Genomic DNA, 18,153 nt, shown 5'->3' with positions numbered 1-18,153 from the left:
TTTGGATCGTTGAAGATTACAGTACAGAGCCCCTTAGATGATGAGGGGGAAAATATTTTCCTCACAAATATTTTGCATTCCCTTGTATAGAACTATATATATATATAATTCTTCCCCTCCTGTGACTCTACAGTAGTAGTCTTAACCTATATCCCCAAGACTGTGTTTCCAGTGGAATTTGCTGATAATTATTTGATTTAACCAGTGTGGCATTATTAGACAGGCATTTTTCAGGCTTTTGCATTGCTATTTGTTTAAACTCCACAGTTATATCTTTTATATTTAACAAAATGTTCTGCAGGTAGTGTCGCAGTCACACAGCTCCAGGGGCCTGGAGGTTGTAGGTTCGATTCCCGCTCCGCGTGACTGTCTGTGAGGAGTTGGTGTGTTCTCCCCGTGTCCGCGTGGGTTTCCTCCAGGTGCTCCAGTTTCCTCCCACAGTCCAAAAACACACATTGGTAGGTGGATTGGCGACTCAAAAGTGTCCGTAGGTGTGAGTGAATGTGTGTGTCTGTGTTGCACTGTGAAGGACTGGCGCCCCCTCCAGGGTGTATTCCCGCTTTGCGCCCAATGGTTCCAGGTAGGCTCTGGACCCACCGCGACCCTGAATTGGATAAGCACTTACAGATAATGAATGAATTAATGAAAATGTTCTTCAAGACTGCTACTAACAGCTTCATTGAAATTTTTGTAACGATAGTAAGATGGAGAATTTCCTCCATAGTGTTGACATTTCACTCCTGTACAATGGAGTAACACTTCCTTTCGACTAGTTTAGGTTTGGTTTAGCGCTTTAGTCATCGCTGTACAATTTTGTCAGCACAGCCACAGACCGTTAAACCATATTTTAGGAAACAGCTCATCGTAGCAGGCAACAAAGAAGTACTGGGAGTTGTAGAAGTTGCAGATACTGATGCCACGTATAAATTGAGAAACTACCGAAATATATGCCACTTGAGCAACTGTGTTTACCAAAATGTGAAAAGATGTAGCCATGGGCACCAGGTAAAAGAAAATGTGGTCATGACAGGACTTATGTTAAGGGATCTCTCCAGGATTAGAAGCCTTCTCCTTTGCCACTGCTCTCACAGAGGTCTTGGAATGTTGTTCATCTTTTTTCAGGAGCTCTAATTCTGACCTGCAAACCCCTCCATTGCCTCTGTCAGTCTTCTGTTTCAAACAGACCCGCATTCTGCTGGACTGCTGCTCTTTGTAATAACCACTTGTCAGGCCTGTCATAATGACGGCTGAATAGAGAAGACTGCGAGCACATGTCAAACAGTGAGATTGCCGTCCGCCTTCTCACAAAACTGAAATGTTCCATTTAGCAGCATTCATGTTTTTAATATGTAGATTATTTTCATTCGACAGGTCGTCACTAGGGAAAGGCAAGCTCTTGTACAGGAATCTTAATGACAGTGGGTACAGTATCATAATGTAGCCAAGCTTGGCTCCTTATGGTGGGCCTGTTATTTAGTGTTTAGATAGGACTGCAGCATTTGCAGATGTCACAACACAGTATCTGGCTATTTGCATCGAGTTACATCAGACTTTATCAGATAAACATTCTCCATATGCTGGAAGGATAGATGGGATATCCTCCAGCGTCCACCACATACACACAAACCCAGTTTAGTGCAGCTCTCGAGTTTCCTGTAAGAAGCACTGTAAACATGAAGGTGATGAGGCGTTTGAGACTATAATGAATTAGGACATCCAGAACCTTCTCCCAGAAAAAATTAAATAAAAATACTAATATATATATATATATATATATATATATATATATATATACATTCATTCATTCATTTATTATCTGTAACTGCTTATCCAATTCAGGGTCGCGGTGGGTCCAGAGCCTACCTGGAATCCACCTACCAACGTGTGTTTTTGGACTGTGGGAGGAAACCGGAGCACCTGGAGGAAACCCACGCGGACACGGGGAGAACACACAAACTTCTCACAGACAGTCACCCGGAGTGGGAATCGAACACTGCATGTATAAGAAGATTTTTACAGAGGCTAATAGTTGCAAATTTGACCAAATATCTCAGCAAACTTTGCATCTCTGGAGTAGTCTCTGTGTATATGTCCACTGTGTGTTTACAGTTAATATTAGCATTGACATCGCGTTCACGTTTGATGGCATGGAGCACTCACACTGTTATAGGGGCAAACCTCTCTAGTCTAGGTACACCCACAGAGTCAATATGTGCAATGTAAACAATGTACAGTGCAACTACTTCTCTCAGACACCTTGACCACAGAGTCCAGCTCCACACTGACCACTGATCCTTCTCACCTCTCGAGCTTGTCCAGGCACATCTCGCCTCTCTTCTTTATGCTGCCTCACCGGTACACCACAGCATAAAAAAGACAGCTGGCAAACACAGACTGCTTTGTCATCAAACAGCAGCCCAAGATACTTGTATGTCCTGAGCACCTCCACTTCAAACCCCCTCAGTAGAGATTTGTGTGGGGTGCTTTTGTTGAAGTGTTCTAGGTTTAGAGCACTTGACAAGAACGCCATCCCCTACACCAAATTATGCTTGATCGCATAATATTTTATTCCATAGTGAGAATTTACCCGCTCCCTTGCTCTGATAGAACACCGTCTTTTGGTGGATCTCGCATTCAGTCGCCGGTCTTTTGTTATTCCCCTGTGCAGTCTTGCAATAAAAGGGGTGGGGGGTGTGGGAAGAAACTTCTTTGGCAGCTTTAATACAGCGTGACAAAGTAGCTCTAACTGCTAAGTTAAGCATTACAGGCTTCGCAGCCTCTCTAGGTATTGTGTCAAAGCTTTGAGTTTTCTCCCTGCGTTACCTTTTCCTATTTTTTAGTACTTTTGCTTCAAGTGAGTTCAAGGGAAATGTTGCTAACAACTCGTACTGTGACTCTGCCTTTGGTGTTCACTGCACAACTTAATGTTTTGGTTTTTTTTTGCAGGAACATGAGATGCAGATGAAATTTTGGGCTGGTGCTTTGAGTGGAATGAGTGAGGCATTATGAGTGAGCACAGGAGTGAGAGAGACATGAAGAGGAGGACAGGCACAGGGAGAGGGAGAGAGCTTGGCAGGAACTCAAGGTTTTAATCCATGCCCTACTGCAGTGGTTTATCTGAAACAATCTCCAGAGAGAAGCGTACCTGGAATGGCGCCACCCTCCCTACAATTCGGAAGCACACAAGCATTATGTTATTACACTTGGCTAAACATAGAGATGATGGTGCGCTTAAGAGCTCAGGAGATGGTCTTTTCATTCATGTGCACCCACACCTCACCCTCTGAGCCCTTTTAGACAAGTCCTGCTGCTGCTAGACTGCTTTCCATTTAACCTGCCATGTAACTATGGCTAGTGAATAAGGCTGACTTAAAGAAAAAATGTTTAAATGCTTGATACTTAAAGGTGATGTTTTCAATATAAAAATATCAACATTTTTTAGAAATATACATTTTTAGGAAATTCAGGGGATGTTCCCTTACCCATTTCCAGTGTGTGTGTGTGTGTGTGTGTGTGTGCTGGAAACCTGTCTAATATGTTTTTGAAACCCAAGTTTCAGTAAATGGTTAAAAAAACATTTTTTAAACGTCTCGGTCCAATATGCTAGGCTTTCTATCTCTCTGCTCACAGCAAAGAAACAACTGAGAGAGAACTCCAAATGTTGAAAAGCATGAAAAAAGATGAGGATATTGCTCTATTCCTGCTCCATAGATGGGTAATACTAACTTATTTTTGCTGTTTCAGATTAATTAATGTGGAACTGACTCTAAAGTCGGGAGGTTGCTAACTCCATGAAAGAAAACACAGACCGAAAATGCTATACAAGGAAACAGCTTGAGTTACAAATGACTCTCTGTGGTAATTCAAACAATCAAACAACAATGAAACACAAACAACAATCGTTTTTTTTCTGTTTCACTTCAAAAGACATGACACTTCTGAACGTAAACAAACCAGAGGACAGCAGTTTCTTACAATTGTCGACGTTCCCTTTAAATATTTATTCTTAATAATGCCTTTTAAAATCCCCCTCTAGTCATAATTAAATAAAAAAATGTAATCTACATATTCACTTTCATTCTGTATACATTGACCTATGAATATGCAATTAGTCCATGAACCTGTTTCCACCCACCCCTCCCCCACTGCAGTTTGAACTTTCCTGGAAAGCCTGCAGGTTAGCATTGGTTCCTTAGGTTTATGATGTAATAATCCCTGGCTGTCTGAATTTGCCTGTTTGGAACACTGGAGTTTCAAAGCGGAAATGCTCAGCCAGGCAATTGATTGCTTATTTCACGCATGATAAATCTTCTAGCGTATTTATTTAAAAAAAAAACAGCACAGGCATGTTGACAAGGTTAAAAATCTGATTTTCACTAGGAAGCCTTTACAGTTACTAACAGGCCTTTACAATACTAACAATCCATAATTTAGATATGTTCAGTTCAGATGGTGTGAAGAATTTTCAAAGACAAACACAGATGTATCTGAGTGGATTATTGGTTGTTTACATTTCAGCAATGATGCAGAAGTAAGCTTATAAAGTCTCCATGAAAAACAAAGACTGTGAAAATTCACTAAAAGTGTAAACTTCTGAATAGTGGCAGCAGTTTGGGTGTCCAAACATTATGGGCAATTGACACCCAATGAACATTATAAATATAGTGCAACTCCAAGCTTTTTATCTTATTTTATTTATTTGTTTACCACATTAAATTATAATCTACCCTATTCATTTTAATGTTTGATATGTTTTTTTTTAGTCACCATGTCAGTAGTAAATCTGTATAGCACATGGCACATGGCCTTCACTTATTTTGTGGTAATTTTTTAAAATGAAAAGTAGACATCATTGTATCTAGTGATCCCATCTGTAAATCAAATGGTGACATTGCTTGGGGTCTCTGGGTCTTGGCGTGTTGTCTTTCAGTATGCTCCTACAACTGTTTATAGTCTTTCCTGTAACTCGTGTGCCAAGACTAGCCTACTGTGCTCCATGAAGGAGCTGCCTAATTATACATCCATGCAGCTAATTCAATTCCCCTCCTACTAGCATGAATATGTCTGGGCATTTCGGCTTCAGATCAACAGCGGATCCGTTGAAAGACCTGATAGCACCAGGTGGCAGCCAGATTGGATAAATTAGTCTATTTCTTCTCATGGTTCTGTTCGAACTTTCAAGGGAGCGGACATTGCAGCCCTGAAGCATGCGCAGTCCTCTTCTTCCATATGTTTGCCATAATCTTTTGAAAGAGTTTGGAAGTGGAACAGAATCTTAATTCCTGGCAACTTGATTTAGAACTTTTAGCTTCCAGACTTGATCTACAGCTTAATTTTAGAGGACTTTTTTGAAAAGTGGGGAGAAATGTTTTTGAAAGCATGGTTAATCTAAACCTTCCAAATATTCAAACTATGTGTTTATAGGCACATGAGGAGATGTACTATTACAGTTTGGATATGGTATTACTTGTTTGGTGTATAATCCTTTTTGTGGAAAAATGATAGTAAAACAAATTTTACACAGTGGTTCCCAATCAAGTGGAATTTGGAAGATAAAGATTTATACATGGGAGTTGGAGAGGGGGTGCGCATGAAATAATCTCATCTACAAAAGTGGGGTTCTGCACAAAATGTTAGGGAAGCACTGCTTTACACTTTTTGCAATACAGTGGAACCTCTACCTACGAACTTGATCTGTTGCGTGACCCGGTTCGTAAGTAGAAAAGTTCATTTCTTGAGTCAGTTTTCCCCATTTAAAATAATGGAAAAGCAATTGATGCATTCCAGCCCCCACCCCGAAATTCACCCTTTTTGCACTGATATATGTTTACAACACTCTCAAATTAGTAAGAAATACATGTAGCGTTACTAAAAATAAAAGAGAAATACAGTGGAAACAGTAATAAAAAAAAAAATAAAGTTGTAAGTGGTTACACATCGCTACCTTGAAGACGTGACGACTGGCTGGAGCAGTAACACAGGCACTGGCTGTATGACGGGAGGTGGGGGGGTGGGTGGAATAACGGAGAGTAGGTGGTGAATGTGGGGAGATGAAGCGTAGATACGGCTTAACTTAGCACAAATTTCGATGTCTGCTATTTACACTAATGCTAAATTGCTAATCTTCAAAGCTCACTGAAGTCTGGGCGCGCTGAGAGACTCGTGTATTGGGGTCAGTGGCCATTTCCAGCCGCCGGCTCGGCGGAGGCTCGGGTTCGTTTCTAGGGTCGTGGTTCGTTGGTGGAAGCAAAAAATATTCAATTGCCCGGTTTGTATCTTGGAAAGTTCGTTAGTGTAGGCGTCCGTTAGTAGAGGTTCCACTCTATTTTTCTTTTTTTTTTTTTTTTACATGTAATAATTAATAATAAATAATTCGTTTATTAATAAGTAATAATTTATATTGACTTCTAAGTGTTAATGCATTTGAAAGTGTGCTTTGTACTGCATCGTATTACAGAGCCTTATATCATTACTGTGATTGTTGCTTATATTTGTGTGTCGCCACATACCCATTATTTGCTGATTATCTCTCAATCTCTGTGGATTAGAAACAGCATGTAGAGGAATTGTGCAGCGGCTTTTGCAACTATTATTGACCTTATATCCTTACAGAGTGCTAATCCATGCAGTGTGAAAACATCACTGCAGTTGCTCTAAAAAAAGGACTAATGGGGTGGGATTAAACTGGCTCTTCCGTGCTCATGTTTGCAGCCAAACAGGGGACAACAAAGACCCCTCCTCCCCCTCGTCCGCATGTGTCTGCGTGTTGGTACAATCTAAACACAGGGCCCACTTGAATAGGTTCTCTTGAGCATGCTGGTGGCATGTCCTTGCATGAGCAGAAGTGTTTTCTAAAAGTGCTTCGTTGTCTTTTGTGTTTGGTCTATGCTGTGAATGTGGACAACGCTCCCCACCTCCCCGCCCCAAAACATCCGGGGTCTTACCCTGCAATCACAGCATGGATGAGCTGTTGATAGAAATATTCCAGGTATGAGGTCAGGAAATGACAAGGTAAAACCAAGCACTTGTGCTCTAGGAAACCGGTACCTTTGTGTCTAGTTCCTTTAAGGCAGGTACGCCTTTTCTCCACGTCAAGGCAAACGAACAGAACTCTGACTCGCTTAAAATGTAAAAGAATGTGAATGTCAAGCAGCAGACCGTGTGCCTGTCTGGCTGTCGGCAACCCCCCCCCACACACCCCCACCCACCCCCAACCCCGTGAGTGGCTCTTTGTTCTGTCTTTGTAACCCCTCCTATGGAGATGTGAGCCACACTTCCAGTTCACCGTGTGAATCTCTATCATGCGCTACCTCAGTGCTGGCAGAATCCAAGGTGTCATTGGCAGAAATGGGCCCAATTAACACATATCTCTGTGGAACATTAATGGGTGGGGCTAATGCTGAGGTTGAGACAGAGGTCCCTGCTGGTGGATGGTGCTGTAAACCCCTCTTTCTTTTGTTTGTTTGAGAATGCAAACCACCCCAACACCCACTCAGACAGCGGTGTCAGATCGTCTCTGGTGAAACACCATTTAAGGAATGTACTGAGGACACGGAGATTACTGTTGGCTTCTTCAGTTTTGCAACTGTGAGATTAATGAAGCTAAACATTGATGGAAGCAATAGCTTTGCTGCTGCTGTGCTGAACTAAAGAAGCTGAACATGTCTTGGCTAATTGACTGCTTTTGAGTTAAGGCTGGGGTTGCCGTACTCTTTTGTGTGTTGCTTACTGTCCCTGGCAGTGCATGGAGGAATATAAGTCATTTTTCCAGAGTCTCTTTTTACAGAGCCTAGTGATTATCTGGTTTTATCTAGTGATGTCACTACATTTCAGAAGGTAGATTACCTTTTATTTATGCTGAAACATGTATTAAATATCATAACTAACACACTCTTACCTTTCCTTTCTCTCTCTCACACACGGGGCTTATGTTTTGTCTCCTTTTTTGAGCTTTTTAAAGCTTCTATATCTGATACTAAAGCTCTCCTTGAAATGTTATCTCAGGAAATGAAGAGATTCCAATTCAACAGTCATCAAAACTACACTGAGATATTGGAACAAAATGAAAAAGAACTGTTTCCTCTCATCAGTTTGTCATACATTTCACACTATACAGTGAAGTACTAGCATTTTAACTTTATTATTGTGATTAAATATTTTCAATGATAGACACTGCTAACGTAAGTATAATCCTACATTGATTTTTTTATTTTATATTGAGATATCCATTATTAAATCTTCAGTCTTAAGAAGGGACTATGCAATTAACCATGATGCCTGTGGCATGCCCCCCCTCTCTTGTCAAAGCAGCTCTCTAGCTGAATATTCACACTTTCACTTATAGGCACCTATCGTACCAAAATGCAATATCCATTGTTTTTTTGATTGAACAAAGGGGAAACTGCATCAAAACAGATTTTTTAATGTATCTGTCCTCTAGTGTATCCCCCACACTCTTAAACATCCTTATAATTCCACCTCTCTGTACCTTTCCACTTCTCTTTTCTAGCCTGGTTCAGTAGGGGTTCAGTGAAGTGGCAGTAAAAACCCACAGCTCAGGGATTCCTCGCCTGGCTGCCGGATCCTTTGAACTTTGCCTCTGTGTCTCGCTCTCCTCCCTCGAAGGAAGAAGCAGAGGAGCGAGCCTGCCTCTGTATGTGCGTGTTTGTGTGTGTTCCCCCACCCCACCCCACCTCCCTTGCTCCCTCCTCACACTCCACAATGCGCACACCCTCTCTGGCACTCGCACACACTGACACACACAATGGACTGCTCAGCAGGGAGTGAGTGCTGAAGGCTTGGCTGAAAGAGCCGGACTGGACCGGGACTATTCTCTTGGACGAGACGGGCAGGTCCGCAGGAGCTGATATTTGACCCGTCCTCTCTGCTCTTGCAAAGCTGAAAGCTATCCTTCCCCTCCTCCTCCCTCTCCTCTGCTGTTCTGTGCCTTTCTCTGCTTCTCTCTCTCTCTTTCTCTCTCTTTGGGAGATCTCTCTCTCTCTCTCCACACCTCTTTGTGCAGCGGAATACGCTCGCTCCGCCGCTGCGAGTGCGGGGGACTTGCGCGTGGATCAGCGGGATGGAACGCTTCCTTGGCTTTGTCAAGCAGATTCGCAGGTCCCGCAGGCGCAAGGGCAAAAAGTACCGGCCTGAGGAGGACTACCATGAGGGCTATGAGGATGTGTATTACTACGCTTCCGAGCACCTGCACAGTAAGTGGTCCTGCCAGCCGGACGATCAGCCAGGGAAGGGGGCAGAGCTCCTGATTACAGATCTGTCATTGTTTTACTGTCTCTGGGAATCATTAGCCTTGAGGTAACACAGAGGCAGGGGGACTTTGTTGTCTGTGAGAAATGAGAGGCTTACGCACCATGCAAAAAACAAAAAAAAACAAAGATCCTGTGGAGCTTGGCCAAGTCATGAGGCGCTTGCGATAATGTCCCAAGTTGTGTGTGTCTGTGTGTATACCTGTGAGTGGCTGCAGCTCTAATGAATGGGATGTATCGGTTAATGTTTATTTCGTATCGATTTAGAGTATGTGCCGTGTTGGTTGTAAACAGTCCACTGTGTGTTCGCTCACTTATGTCCAGTCCTAACCAAACGGAGACCATTGCACTGCGTTAGTTAGGTTTCATTTTCTCCCTGAGAACTTGTCTTACATGAAGTGTGCATGTTTACCCCTCCCCTGCTGTAATGCTTGATACATTGTGTGGCCCCAGGTGATGTGTAGAGGCTAGTTCCTCTGTAAAGAAGCTCCCACTTAATGCTCCCAACAGTTCACTTCATGCTCTTTTCTGTTGTTCTAAGGTTAGTGCTCGGACTGCGCATTGCTGTGAAACTCTTGCTCTTTTTACCTGTGCTGTGGAGAGCAGGCTACTCTCACGCTCCTAAGGTTAGAATGAGAGTGGTAATGAAGGGAGCAGCGGGGGTCTGCCATTCGCATTCCTCACTCTGCAGAGGGATGAGTAAGAGTGAGCAAGAGCAGGTGTTAGCATGGTAATCCTGTAGCATTCAGAATGGTTTTGAACATGACTCTGAATATTCAAGCAGGGTCTACTTTACAGTCCACTGACCATTTATAGCACTTTTCCAGTGCATGGTACCTACTCTGCTTGGCTGTATTCAGTTTTTTAGGTTTTCCGTTGTGGTACCTGGTGCCTGGATCCGCTCACTCTTGTTTCCAAGCGAACTGAGCAGGGACTAAAAGTGATGTGTAAATGTTGCAGGGCGCTGACAGGCCAGAGAGACCTGTCAGTCCTGACAGAATGCAGACTTGCAGCACAAGCCGTTTGTAAAATCACTACAGTAGAGATCACATTTGTATTAATCTGACTCATAATGGCAGCTCGTAAAATAATGCCGTGGTCTTTTGAGGTGGTATAAATATTCATTGGACTGGTGGCTGACTAAAGAAACCAGCGAGAGCTGGAAAGGGCAACAAGGGGCTGGGAGCATTAGTCCATTAGTCCACAGCTGCCCCTGAATTCTGAAGCTACCAGGGACCAGGTCCCAAAAAAGCCAGTAAAGCTAAGTAGGGTAGGTACAAAGCAGTGGAAAAATGCCATAACAGAGAGAGAGAAATTAATCAGTCAGGGGATGGATATTAGTCAGATAAAGTATTGCTTAAGATGTACCACACTCATCACCACCAGCTGTATTAATGTAGCTGTCACTGTACTGGATGAAAGCCTTGTCTTCCATGAACAGCGTCCCACACCGAGGACACACATCCGCAGAGTAACCATGTTGCTCTCTCCCTGTCTTTGTTAATTGTTCAGCCTGAAAATGGATTTGAAGATGACTGGCTTTACAACCCCAGTCATTTTTATTCTACAGCAGCTACTACTTCATTTGCACAGAAGTATTAATTAAACAGAAGTATATTTAATTAGCCAGTGGTTACGACTGCGACTTTTGCCTGACGGCAGAAACCATTTCTCTCGGTAGCCTCACTCTTGCATGCATGCATTTAGTCAGATATTCGCTTTGATGTGCGATCGCAAAAAGCTGCACTCCGCAACATAAAATTAGACACCTAATTGGCCCAGCTGGAGTCCGAGTGAGTCAGACAGGAAATAGAGGAATAAATGGCATTCTGAGTATTTTTAGACCTCCGACAGACATGGAGCTGTCACATTTGCAATCAAGCCTCTTGAGTTTGGCTAAATGTTGCTTCCAAGTATGGCACTGAAGGCATAATTGGACTGTGAGGGTGCAACACTGCTTTGAAAGCCCGAAGTTACAGCTGTGGCCTAAACGCGAGCTGGAGTGTGCAACAGCAGCCCACACTAATTAACTTCAGTGGCCAAAAGACCCTGGAAATGTCATGCATGGTCACTGCTACTACCCCTGTCTGTGATAGAACCCCCCCCTGTCCCTGCATCATTTATATCAACTCCATGCATAATTCATGCTGAGGTTGTTGTCTGCCCATTCCTGTACATTTATCAAACTTGTACTTGTTTAGAACCCTGCCAGTCGCTTTCTAATAGGATTCATTTGTCTGCAGTTCCCATCCTCCCAGCTTGGGGCATGTCTACACTTTTGGTTTTTGAAAAATTATTAATTTCACCCTGACAATAAGGAAGACTCAGGAAGGGCATGCTCAGCCATAAATCTAGGGAATCAAGAACAGCAGAGAAAGGAACAGACTAGAAAGAGAAGCTTGGTGGCTTTTCATATTTAGCATTTGTTTTCGGTGCCAAATGTGCAGTTCAGGTGTGATCCTCGTTAGCAGTTTTCTATATACAGATACCTTTCAGATATAGGCCTATATTCTTCCTCAGTTCTAGATGTGTGTTAATTCCAGGTAGATGGAGAGCTCAGTTTTTCTTTTAAATGACAGACACTATATTTTAAAGCCTGTGAGAAATGCAGCACCGTTATTTTAAAGCCCTTCTCTTAAAATAACACAGCATCCACTGCATTTAGTATAGTGCTTGTTTTTCCCACTTGTGAGATTTCCAGAAATCTAAGACCTGGTTTGTTTATTTGATCTCTTTTACATGGTTGCTTTTGCTGCATTGTGTGTGGTGCTGCTATTTTCGTGTTGCTGAAAGTGAAGATTCTGAAGAATTAATTAAGGACTTTTTTATGCCTAGTATTTATAGGGATATAGCCAAAATGACTGGATTAGGAACACCTACCTTGTATCTACACTCATTGTCCATATTATCAGCTCCACTGACCATACAATTACAGACTGTAGTCTACCTGTTTCTCTGCATACATTTTTTAATCTACGTATTCACCCTGAGCTTCAATTGGCAGGACCACCACAGAGTAGGTATGATTTGGGTGGTAGATCATTATGAATGATGCAGTGATTCTGATATGGTGGTAGTGTGTTATGGTGCTTTTCCACCCATGCTATGGGTCTGGCTCTACCAGACTTAGCACGGCTCGCCTCGGCTTTCAATTGACAGGGCTCTCCTGCAAAATCTCTAACAGGAATTGCTGGCTTTGAAAACCACAACATGTTGTTTTAGTTTTTGGACTAAACACGGCTCTGCGCCCCATTTCTCACCGATAATTTTAGTGAAAGCACGTTCGGCTTTCACTAGAAATTTCCCTCGGCCATCAGCCCAAGGAGCATAAACTGCTTCAAAACACCTCAAGGTAAAGTTACGAGCTGCCGTTGTGAGTCCAATAAAAATCAATGTGAAAGCTGCTGTAACTAAGAGGTTTTACAAGCGGTAAGTTGGTGCTGGATTGGAATGACTTCTGTATTTAGTGGTGATTGACATATCTCTGGTCAATCGGCGCTCTGCAGAGTTTGCACATCACCATTTAGTACCTACTCGGCATGGTTGGAACCCAGAGTGAGCTGGGACTAAAAACGTACCCGGTTCCAGGAACCAAGCACCAGATCTGGCCAGTGGAAAAGCAAAAGTGCCGTGCCGAGTCGTGTAGGTTCCATGCATTGGAAAAGCGCCGTTAGTGTGTGTTGCCCTGGTATTAGTGGATCAGACACAGCAGCGCTGCTTGAGCTTTGGTTCACCTAGTAGATGTAAAGTCAGAGACATTAACTCATCTGTTACTGTACAGTTTGGAAGAAACTTTGGGAGGAACCAAGACTCACAACGGGGACCGCCCCCACTCTGATCAAATTACTGAAATGAACAATATCACCAGTTAAGACTGTCATTACGTTCAGAGGTACTGATATAATTATAGTAGTGGTGTAAGAATAATGGAAGTAATGAAGGTTTATGACAGTAATAATTGTCATAATAGCATCAATCTGAGGGTTGCTAATTAAAGATTTTAGTTGGTAATGGCGGGTAGGTAACAATAGATTGATGGCGAACAGCTGGTCTGGGGTGGATAGTAGGAGGCAGACTGTTTTGTTTTAAAGGGGATTATTTTTCAGTGCATGAACATTTATTGGGGATTATTATCTGGAGCTCCTACCAAGTGTGATACTAAACAACCCGGTCAGTTTTTTGTGGGCTGCGTAAGTCAGAAAACATGGAATAATATTGTGCAGATGCTTTAGAATTGTCCTGCCTTCTTATCTGAGTCTCTCCAATCACAGCGCTGGATCAATGTTTACATGACAATGCAAAGGCTGAACACAACAAACACAATGAGCACTGAGAAATAAGGGAACCTATTAAATACAGCAAAACTATAAATAGGGCAGAACGGTGACACAACAGGTAGTGTCGCAGTCACACAGCTCCAGGGACCTGGAGGTTGTGGGTTTGATTCTCGCTCCGGGTGACTGTCTGTGAGGAGTTGGTGTGTTTTCCCCGTGTCTGCGTGGGTTTCCTCCGGGTGCTCCGGTTTTCTTCCACAGTCCAGAAACACACGTTGGTAGGTGGATTGGCGACTCAAACGTGTCCGTAGGTGTGAGTGAATGTGTGTGTGTGTGTTGCCCTGTGAAGGACTGGCGCCCCCTCCAGGGTGTATTCCCGCCTTGCGCCCAATGATTCCAGGTAGGCTCTGGACCCACCACGACCCTGAATTGGATAAGGGTTACAGATAATGAATGAATGAATGAAAAACTATAAATAGATAAGGAAGGTAACCAAGTGAAAATAGCTAAAAACTATTCTCTGCTCCTCACTCCTGGGCTCTCATGCTGAATTAACCCTTTAACACTGTGACTTATGTGGTTAAGGCTTATGAACTGCTGTTGCTTTCTTGGAATATGCCATATATGCTATTATTACCACATACTGTACAATAAATTATAGCATACTGCACTTTTATTGCACCTGCATCACCCACAATGTGTAATGTGACAGGTCAACTGCACAACTGTCTCCCCTCTCTAATATTTAATGTTTATTTATATTTCCTTGCTTTATTGTTCCTTGTTTTGTATTGTTACACATATCTTGCAAGGGCCCTTATCTTGCATTGTTCTACACACATGCACTCCAGGTCTGTGTGGGTTGTTTTATGTGGAATCTTAGAGAAACATTATTTTGTTTCACTCTGTACTTTGCACAATGCATATAGCTGAAATGACACTAAAATCCACTTTACTTCACTTGTATTAGTTGTTAGCTCCATACTGATCTAACCACACCTCCTCTTGGTGTTCAGGGCAGCAATAATGACCTCAAGGCCACATTTTGACTTCAATTTTCCTTCAAGCAAGACCTCATTCAAACGTTGTCAGTTGTACATTACAGTCTGATGCAATGAAAAAAGTGGCACAGCTTACACAATGTTCACAAATGCTATGCGGAATGAAGAAATATCGGCAGAAAAATATGCTAAATTAGTCGTTTTACCGTCCATTACATTTTGCGCATAACATTCAGACGGCGTAGGCTTTCCGTGACCAGGGGCTTCACCGAAAGGAGGGAGAACAGAATGGTTGTGACAGCTGTTTATATCAAAAACACACTTTGTATAAAAAGCTTGAATGAATATTTAGTTGTTGGGGCGTCTGTGTCGTTTCAATGAGGGCTTGTTCCTAATGTTTTGAGAGGAAAGTGAAAAGCTTTTCGGTCTCTGACCTTTGCGCAGTGCTGTATATAAGTGCAGTAATCAACACATGCACTAAAATTAGAAACTCTGGGTTGGGCTGGTGTGAAAACAGAACGGTCCAAAAGCTTGGAGAAGAGAAAAGAGGAGGGAGAGTCGGGGGGAGTCTGTTAAAAGCCTGTGGTCGCGGGGTCAGTCCAGGGCACCGACTTGTGCTGTGCCGCATGCGCAGCAGGTACAAACCAGCTGAAATGTTATTGTTCATTGTTCAAATCTTTTTCCATCAATGCTTTTGTGAATTTCTGGTCTTTTCCGTTCAGGAATTTATTTATTTATTTTTTTGTGTGTGCGCATTTTCATAATTCTCAAAAAGCTGATGGATGGAAAACCCGCTTGTGTCACCAAGATAGCTGCCAAGCCCTTTTTGCTTGGCAGAACTGTTGAGTTTCTAAAAGAACATTACCATACTCAGTTGTCCCAAATGTGATGGGAGCTCTACTAAAGAGATGGCAAATCAAAGCAGTAGCTTCACCGCTGAGTTATATAAAACCGAGCAGTAAAGTTTAAATCAGTATCAAACAGAATGTCATTCACACTCCATAGAGAGCCTGAATTGTTTTTTTATACCAATTAGACCAAATGTGCATTTGTTTTGAGTGGGAGTGGGAGATGAGGTTCCCGCTGCTGTTATAACTGCAACCTAACGGGCATAAACCTTTCTGCTCTAAAACCTATTTAGATAGGATCGGATGGCACAGAAGCTTACCGTCACCCACCAGCCTTCCCAAACCTGTCGATGGCTGATGGCAGAGACTCTGAATAACCGTTTACGTGCAGTGGTTGCATGCTGGCAGCTGTTTGAGGCCTGGGGTTGTAGGAGACGGATGGGTTTTAATGAGCTACTTGCAGTTGGTAGGTGATAATGAAGCCTGATTCTTCCTCCAAGAGCATCTCTGTGCCACCTGATGCTTCTAGAAACAGAGTACATGCTAAAAGCAGCCCTGTCTCTTTAGAGCTCTTTTACTCTGACTAGAGACGTCGCCCCCCAATTAAGCTTTTTAAAAGTATGACAAGCGAGTAGCTGCGTTGCTCTCACTGTTCTTAAAATGCCGCTTTACCTCTGAAAATTTTTCATCGACTTAATCTGTGAACATGAGCTCTATCTAATTTGTGTATCCGAATCCTCACAAGTAGTCATTATCACCCTGAACTAAATCAAGCGTTGTGGTGTTAATTGGTTAAAATAAATCATGTACACTGAAAAAAGAATTTGTTCCACTCATTAATTATTCCCAAGTGGGTATCTTCTCTACTGAGTACGGCCCCTCTCGGTAATAGCACTCCTCAATATGAGGAAATTGAAGATTTGGTTGAACTTTGACTGCTTTTCAAATATATTCCCCATGATTAAAGCCAATAGCTTTTGTTTTTTTATTTTTTCTAGGAATGGGCATTGTCCCCTTTTTAATACCGCCATGCAATCTCAATATATTAACATGCTATACTGTATTACCGGTGGAGGGGGTGTTATTCAGCTGCTATTCTGACTGACTACTGAGCTTCCGACATGTGCCAATGACAAAAGCTCAGAGTATCTGAGAAAGCAACTTCTCATTTCTTTGTTTCTGTCAGTCCAGCACAAGTTCTGCCGTGTTTGGAACCATAGCTGGCCAGCTAGGCTTAGATATGCGAGCTAACAGATTAAAAAGAAACACAGCACAGACCTTGTTCCAGCGAACTGAGGCTCAAATCACACCCTCTAGACGTGTAAAGCCTCATATCTTTGTGCTCTGAAAGGTCTTCCGAGTGTTGAACTTCATTTTACCTGAACTTGGCGTTAAAGTTGGAACTAGTATGGGCTACTGGGTTTGTGGGTTTTCTCGCCCCCAACCTGCCTTCAGAACACGACACCATCAGTCAGTAAACTCTTTTAAATGCACATGAATGAGCTCATTTGGCTGTGTACTGACTAGACAGACACAGGACAGATATTGGACAAACCAAACAAGTGTTATACCGTTCACAGTTTTAAATATACCTTGTTATACAGTGTTAACGTTATACCATCCAACCCTAGTTTTAGCTTTCTTTGATAAAAACAGCAGTGAAACACTCTCAAACACGGACAATACGATGACTAATCATTCTTTTCTTCTCAGCCATTCTTATTCGTCTCTGCCTGCCTGTGTACTTTGTGCTGTTCAGTGTGGACTGATGTTCCAAGTCGTCTCAGGGAGCGCTCTACAATAATCATCTTTCCTGTGCTGCAGGCATTGTTGCAGACATGATGGAGTGGACCCTCCCTCCCACAGCCGCTATCCCTCTCTTCGCAAAATAGAGCCTTAAGCCTCAAAGGAGCTTGATGATTTCTGCGTGTTTGGGCTATTAAGAAAGACATCAGCCTTTAATCACAGCCAACAATAGAGAGGAATCTCCTGCAACTGCCCTGTTACTTTTCCCGCCCACGTCTGTCAAATCTACGCAGCAGGAGTTGTCCTTACCAAAGCTTTTAATAATTGCATCACAGTCTCCCAGGTCATACGTACCTAGTCTCCGCAGCCACCTGAGAGTTTATCCTTCTCGTTCTTACTCCAGATGGGCCATAGACTGATAGTGTTCTGTTTGTTATCACTGAGGGCATCTTCAGAGCTTGGCTTCTAAAATAAAGTATTCTCTGAGGAACTGAGCTGAACGAGCTCCCACTCCTTATCTTCTTCCCATTGCTTTCTATGAATTGCTTTCGATTGCCTCCTGAGCAAGAAATAGGAGGATGTGAAAGGTACACCTTGTATGTTTAACCTGAAAATTTATTCCTATATCCTTAAAACTTAAGAAAAAAAATATATTTTTTTATTTATTCTCTTTGTTGAGATACACTTGCTCTGGCTTTTAGTGTTTCTGTGCTCTGACACACCCACGCTACCTCAGGAAGGGCAGTTAATGAACACATAAGTTGGATCAGAAATGTTATGGCACTTTTCCACTGATTGGTACCTACACTACTCAACTCTGCTCACTTTTTACATTTACTAAACTTTATTTATATATATATATATATATATATATATATATATTTTTTTTTTTAACCTAGTACCTGCTGCATTTTCCAGGGTTTTATATAGTACCCTGAAAACTCAAAGAAGCTTTCGTATGATTAAATGGTTGTTTGCATCATGAAGGGGTTCTTCAGATTGATGGAGAATGTGCTAT

At 42.5% G+C, this 18,153-nt stretch overlaps 1 protein-coding gene across 14 annotated transcripts in view; it reads left to right on the top strand.

Moving 5' to 3' along the window:
• Positions 1 to 18,153, top strand: part of grip1 (glutamate receptor interacting protein 1) — a 401,866-nt gene that overhangs the window by 147,748 nt on the left and 235,965 nt on the right. For 13 of the 14 annotated variants that reach the window (XM_066667725.1, XM_066667724.1, XM_066667726.1 and 10 more), the window contains exon 1: positions 9,079 to 9,212. The exons of the other annotated variant lie outside the window; for it this stretch is intronic. In XM_066667725.1, the coding sequence (XP_066523822.1) occupies positions 9,080 to 9,212 (133 nt within the window). In that variant the 5' untranslated portion in view covers position 9,079. Of the gene's footprint in view, positions 1 to 9,078; positions 9,213 to 18,153 lie in introns of those variants that run through there. 14 annotated transcript variants of the gene reach the window in all.

The sequence above is a fragment of the Hoplias malabaricus genome, chromosome 4, assembly GCF_029633855.1.
Source record: "Hoplias malabaricus isolate fHopMal1 chromosome 4, fHopMal1.hap1, whole genome shotgun sequence".
NCBI lineage: Eukaryota > Metazoa > Chordata > Actinopteri > Characiformes > Erythrinidae > Hoplias > Hoplias malabaricus.
The sequence above is the reverse complement of the archived record's forward strand: the minus strand, read 5'-3'. Positions and strand labels throughout refer to the sequence as shown.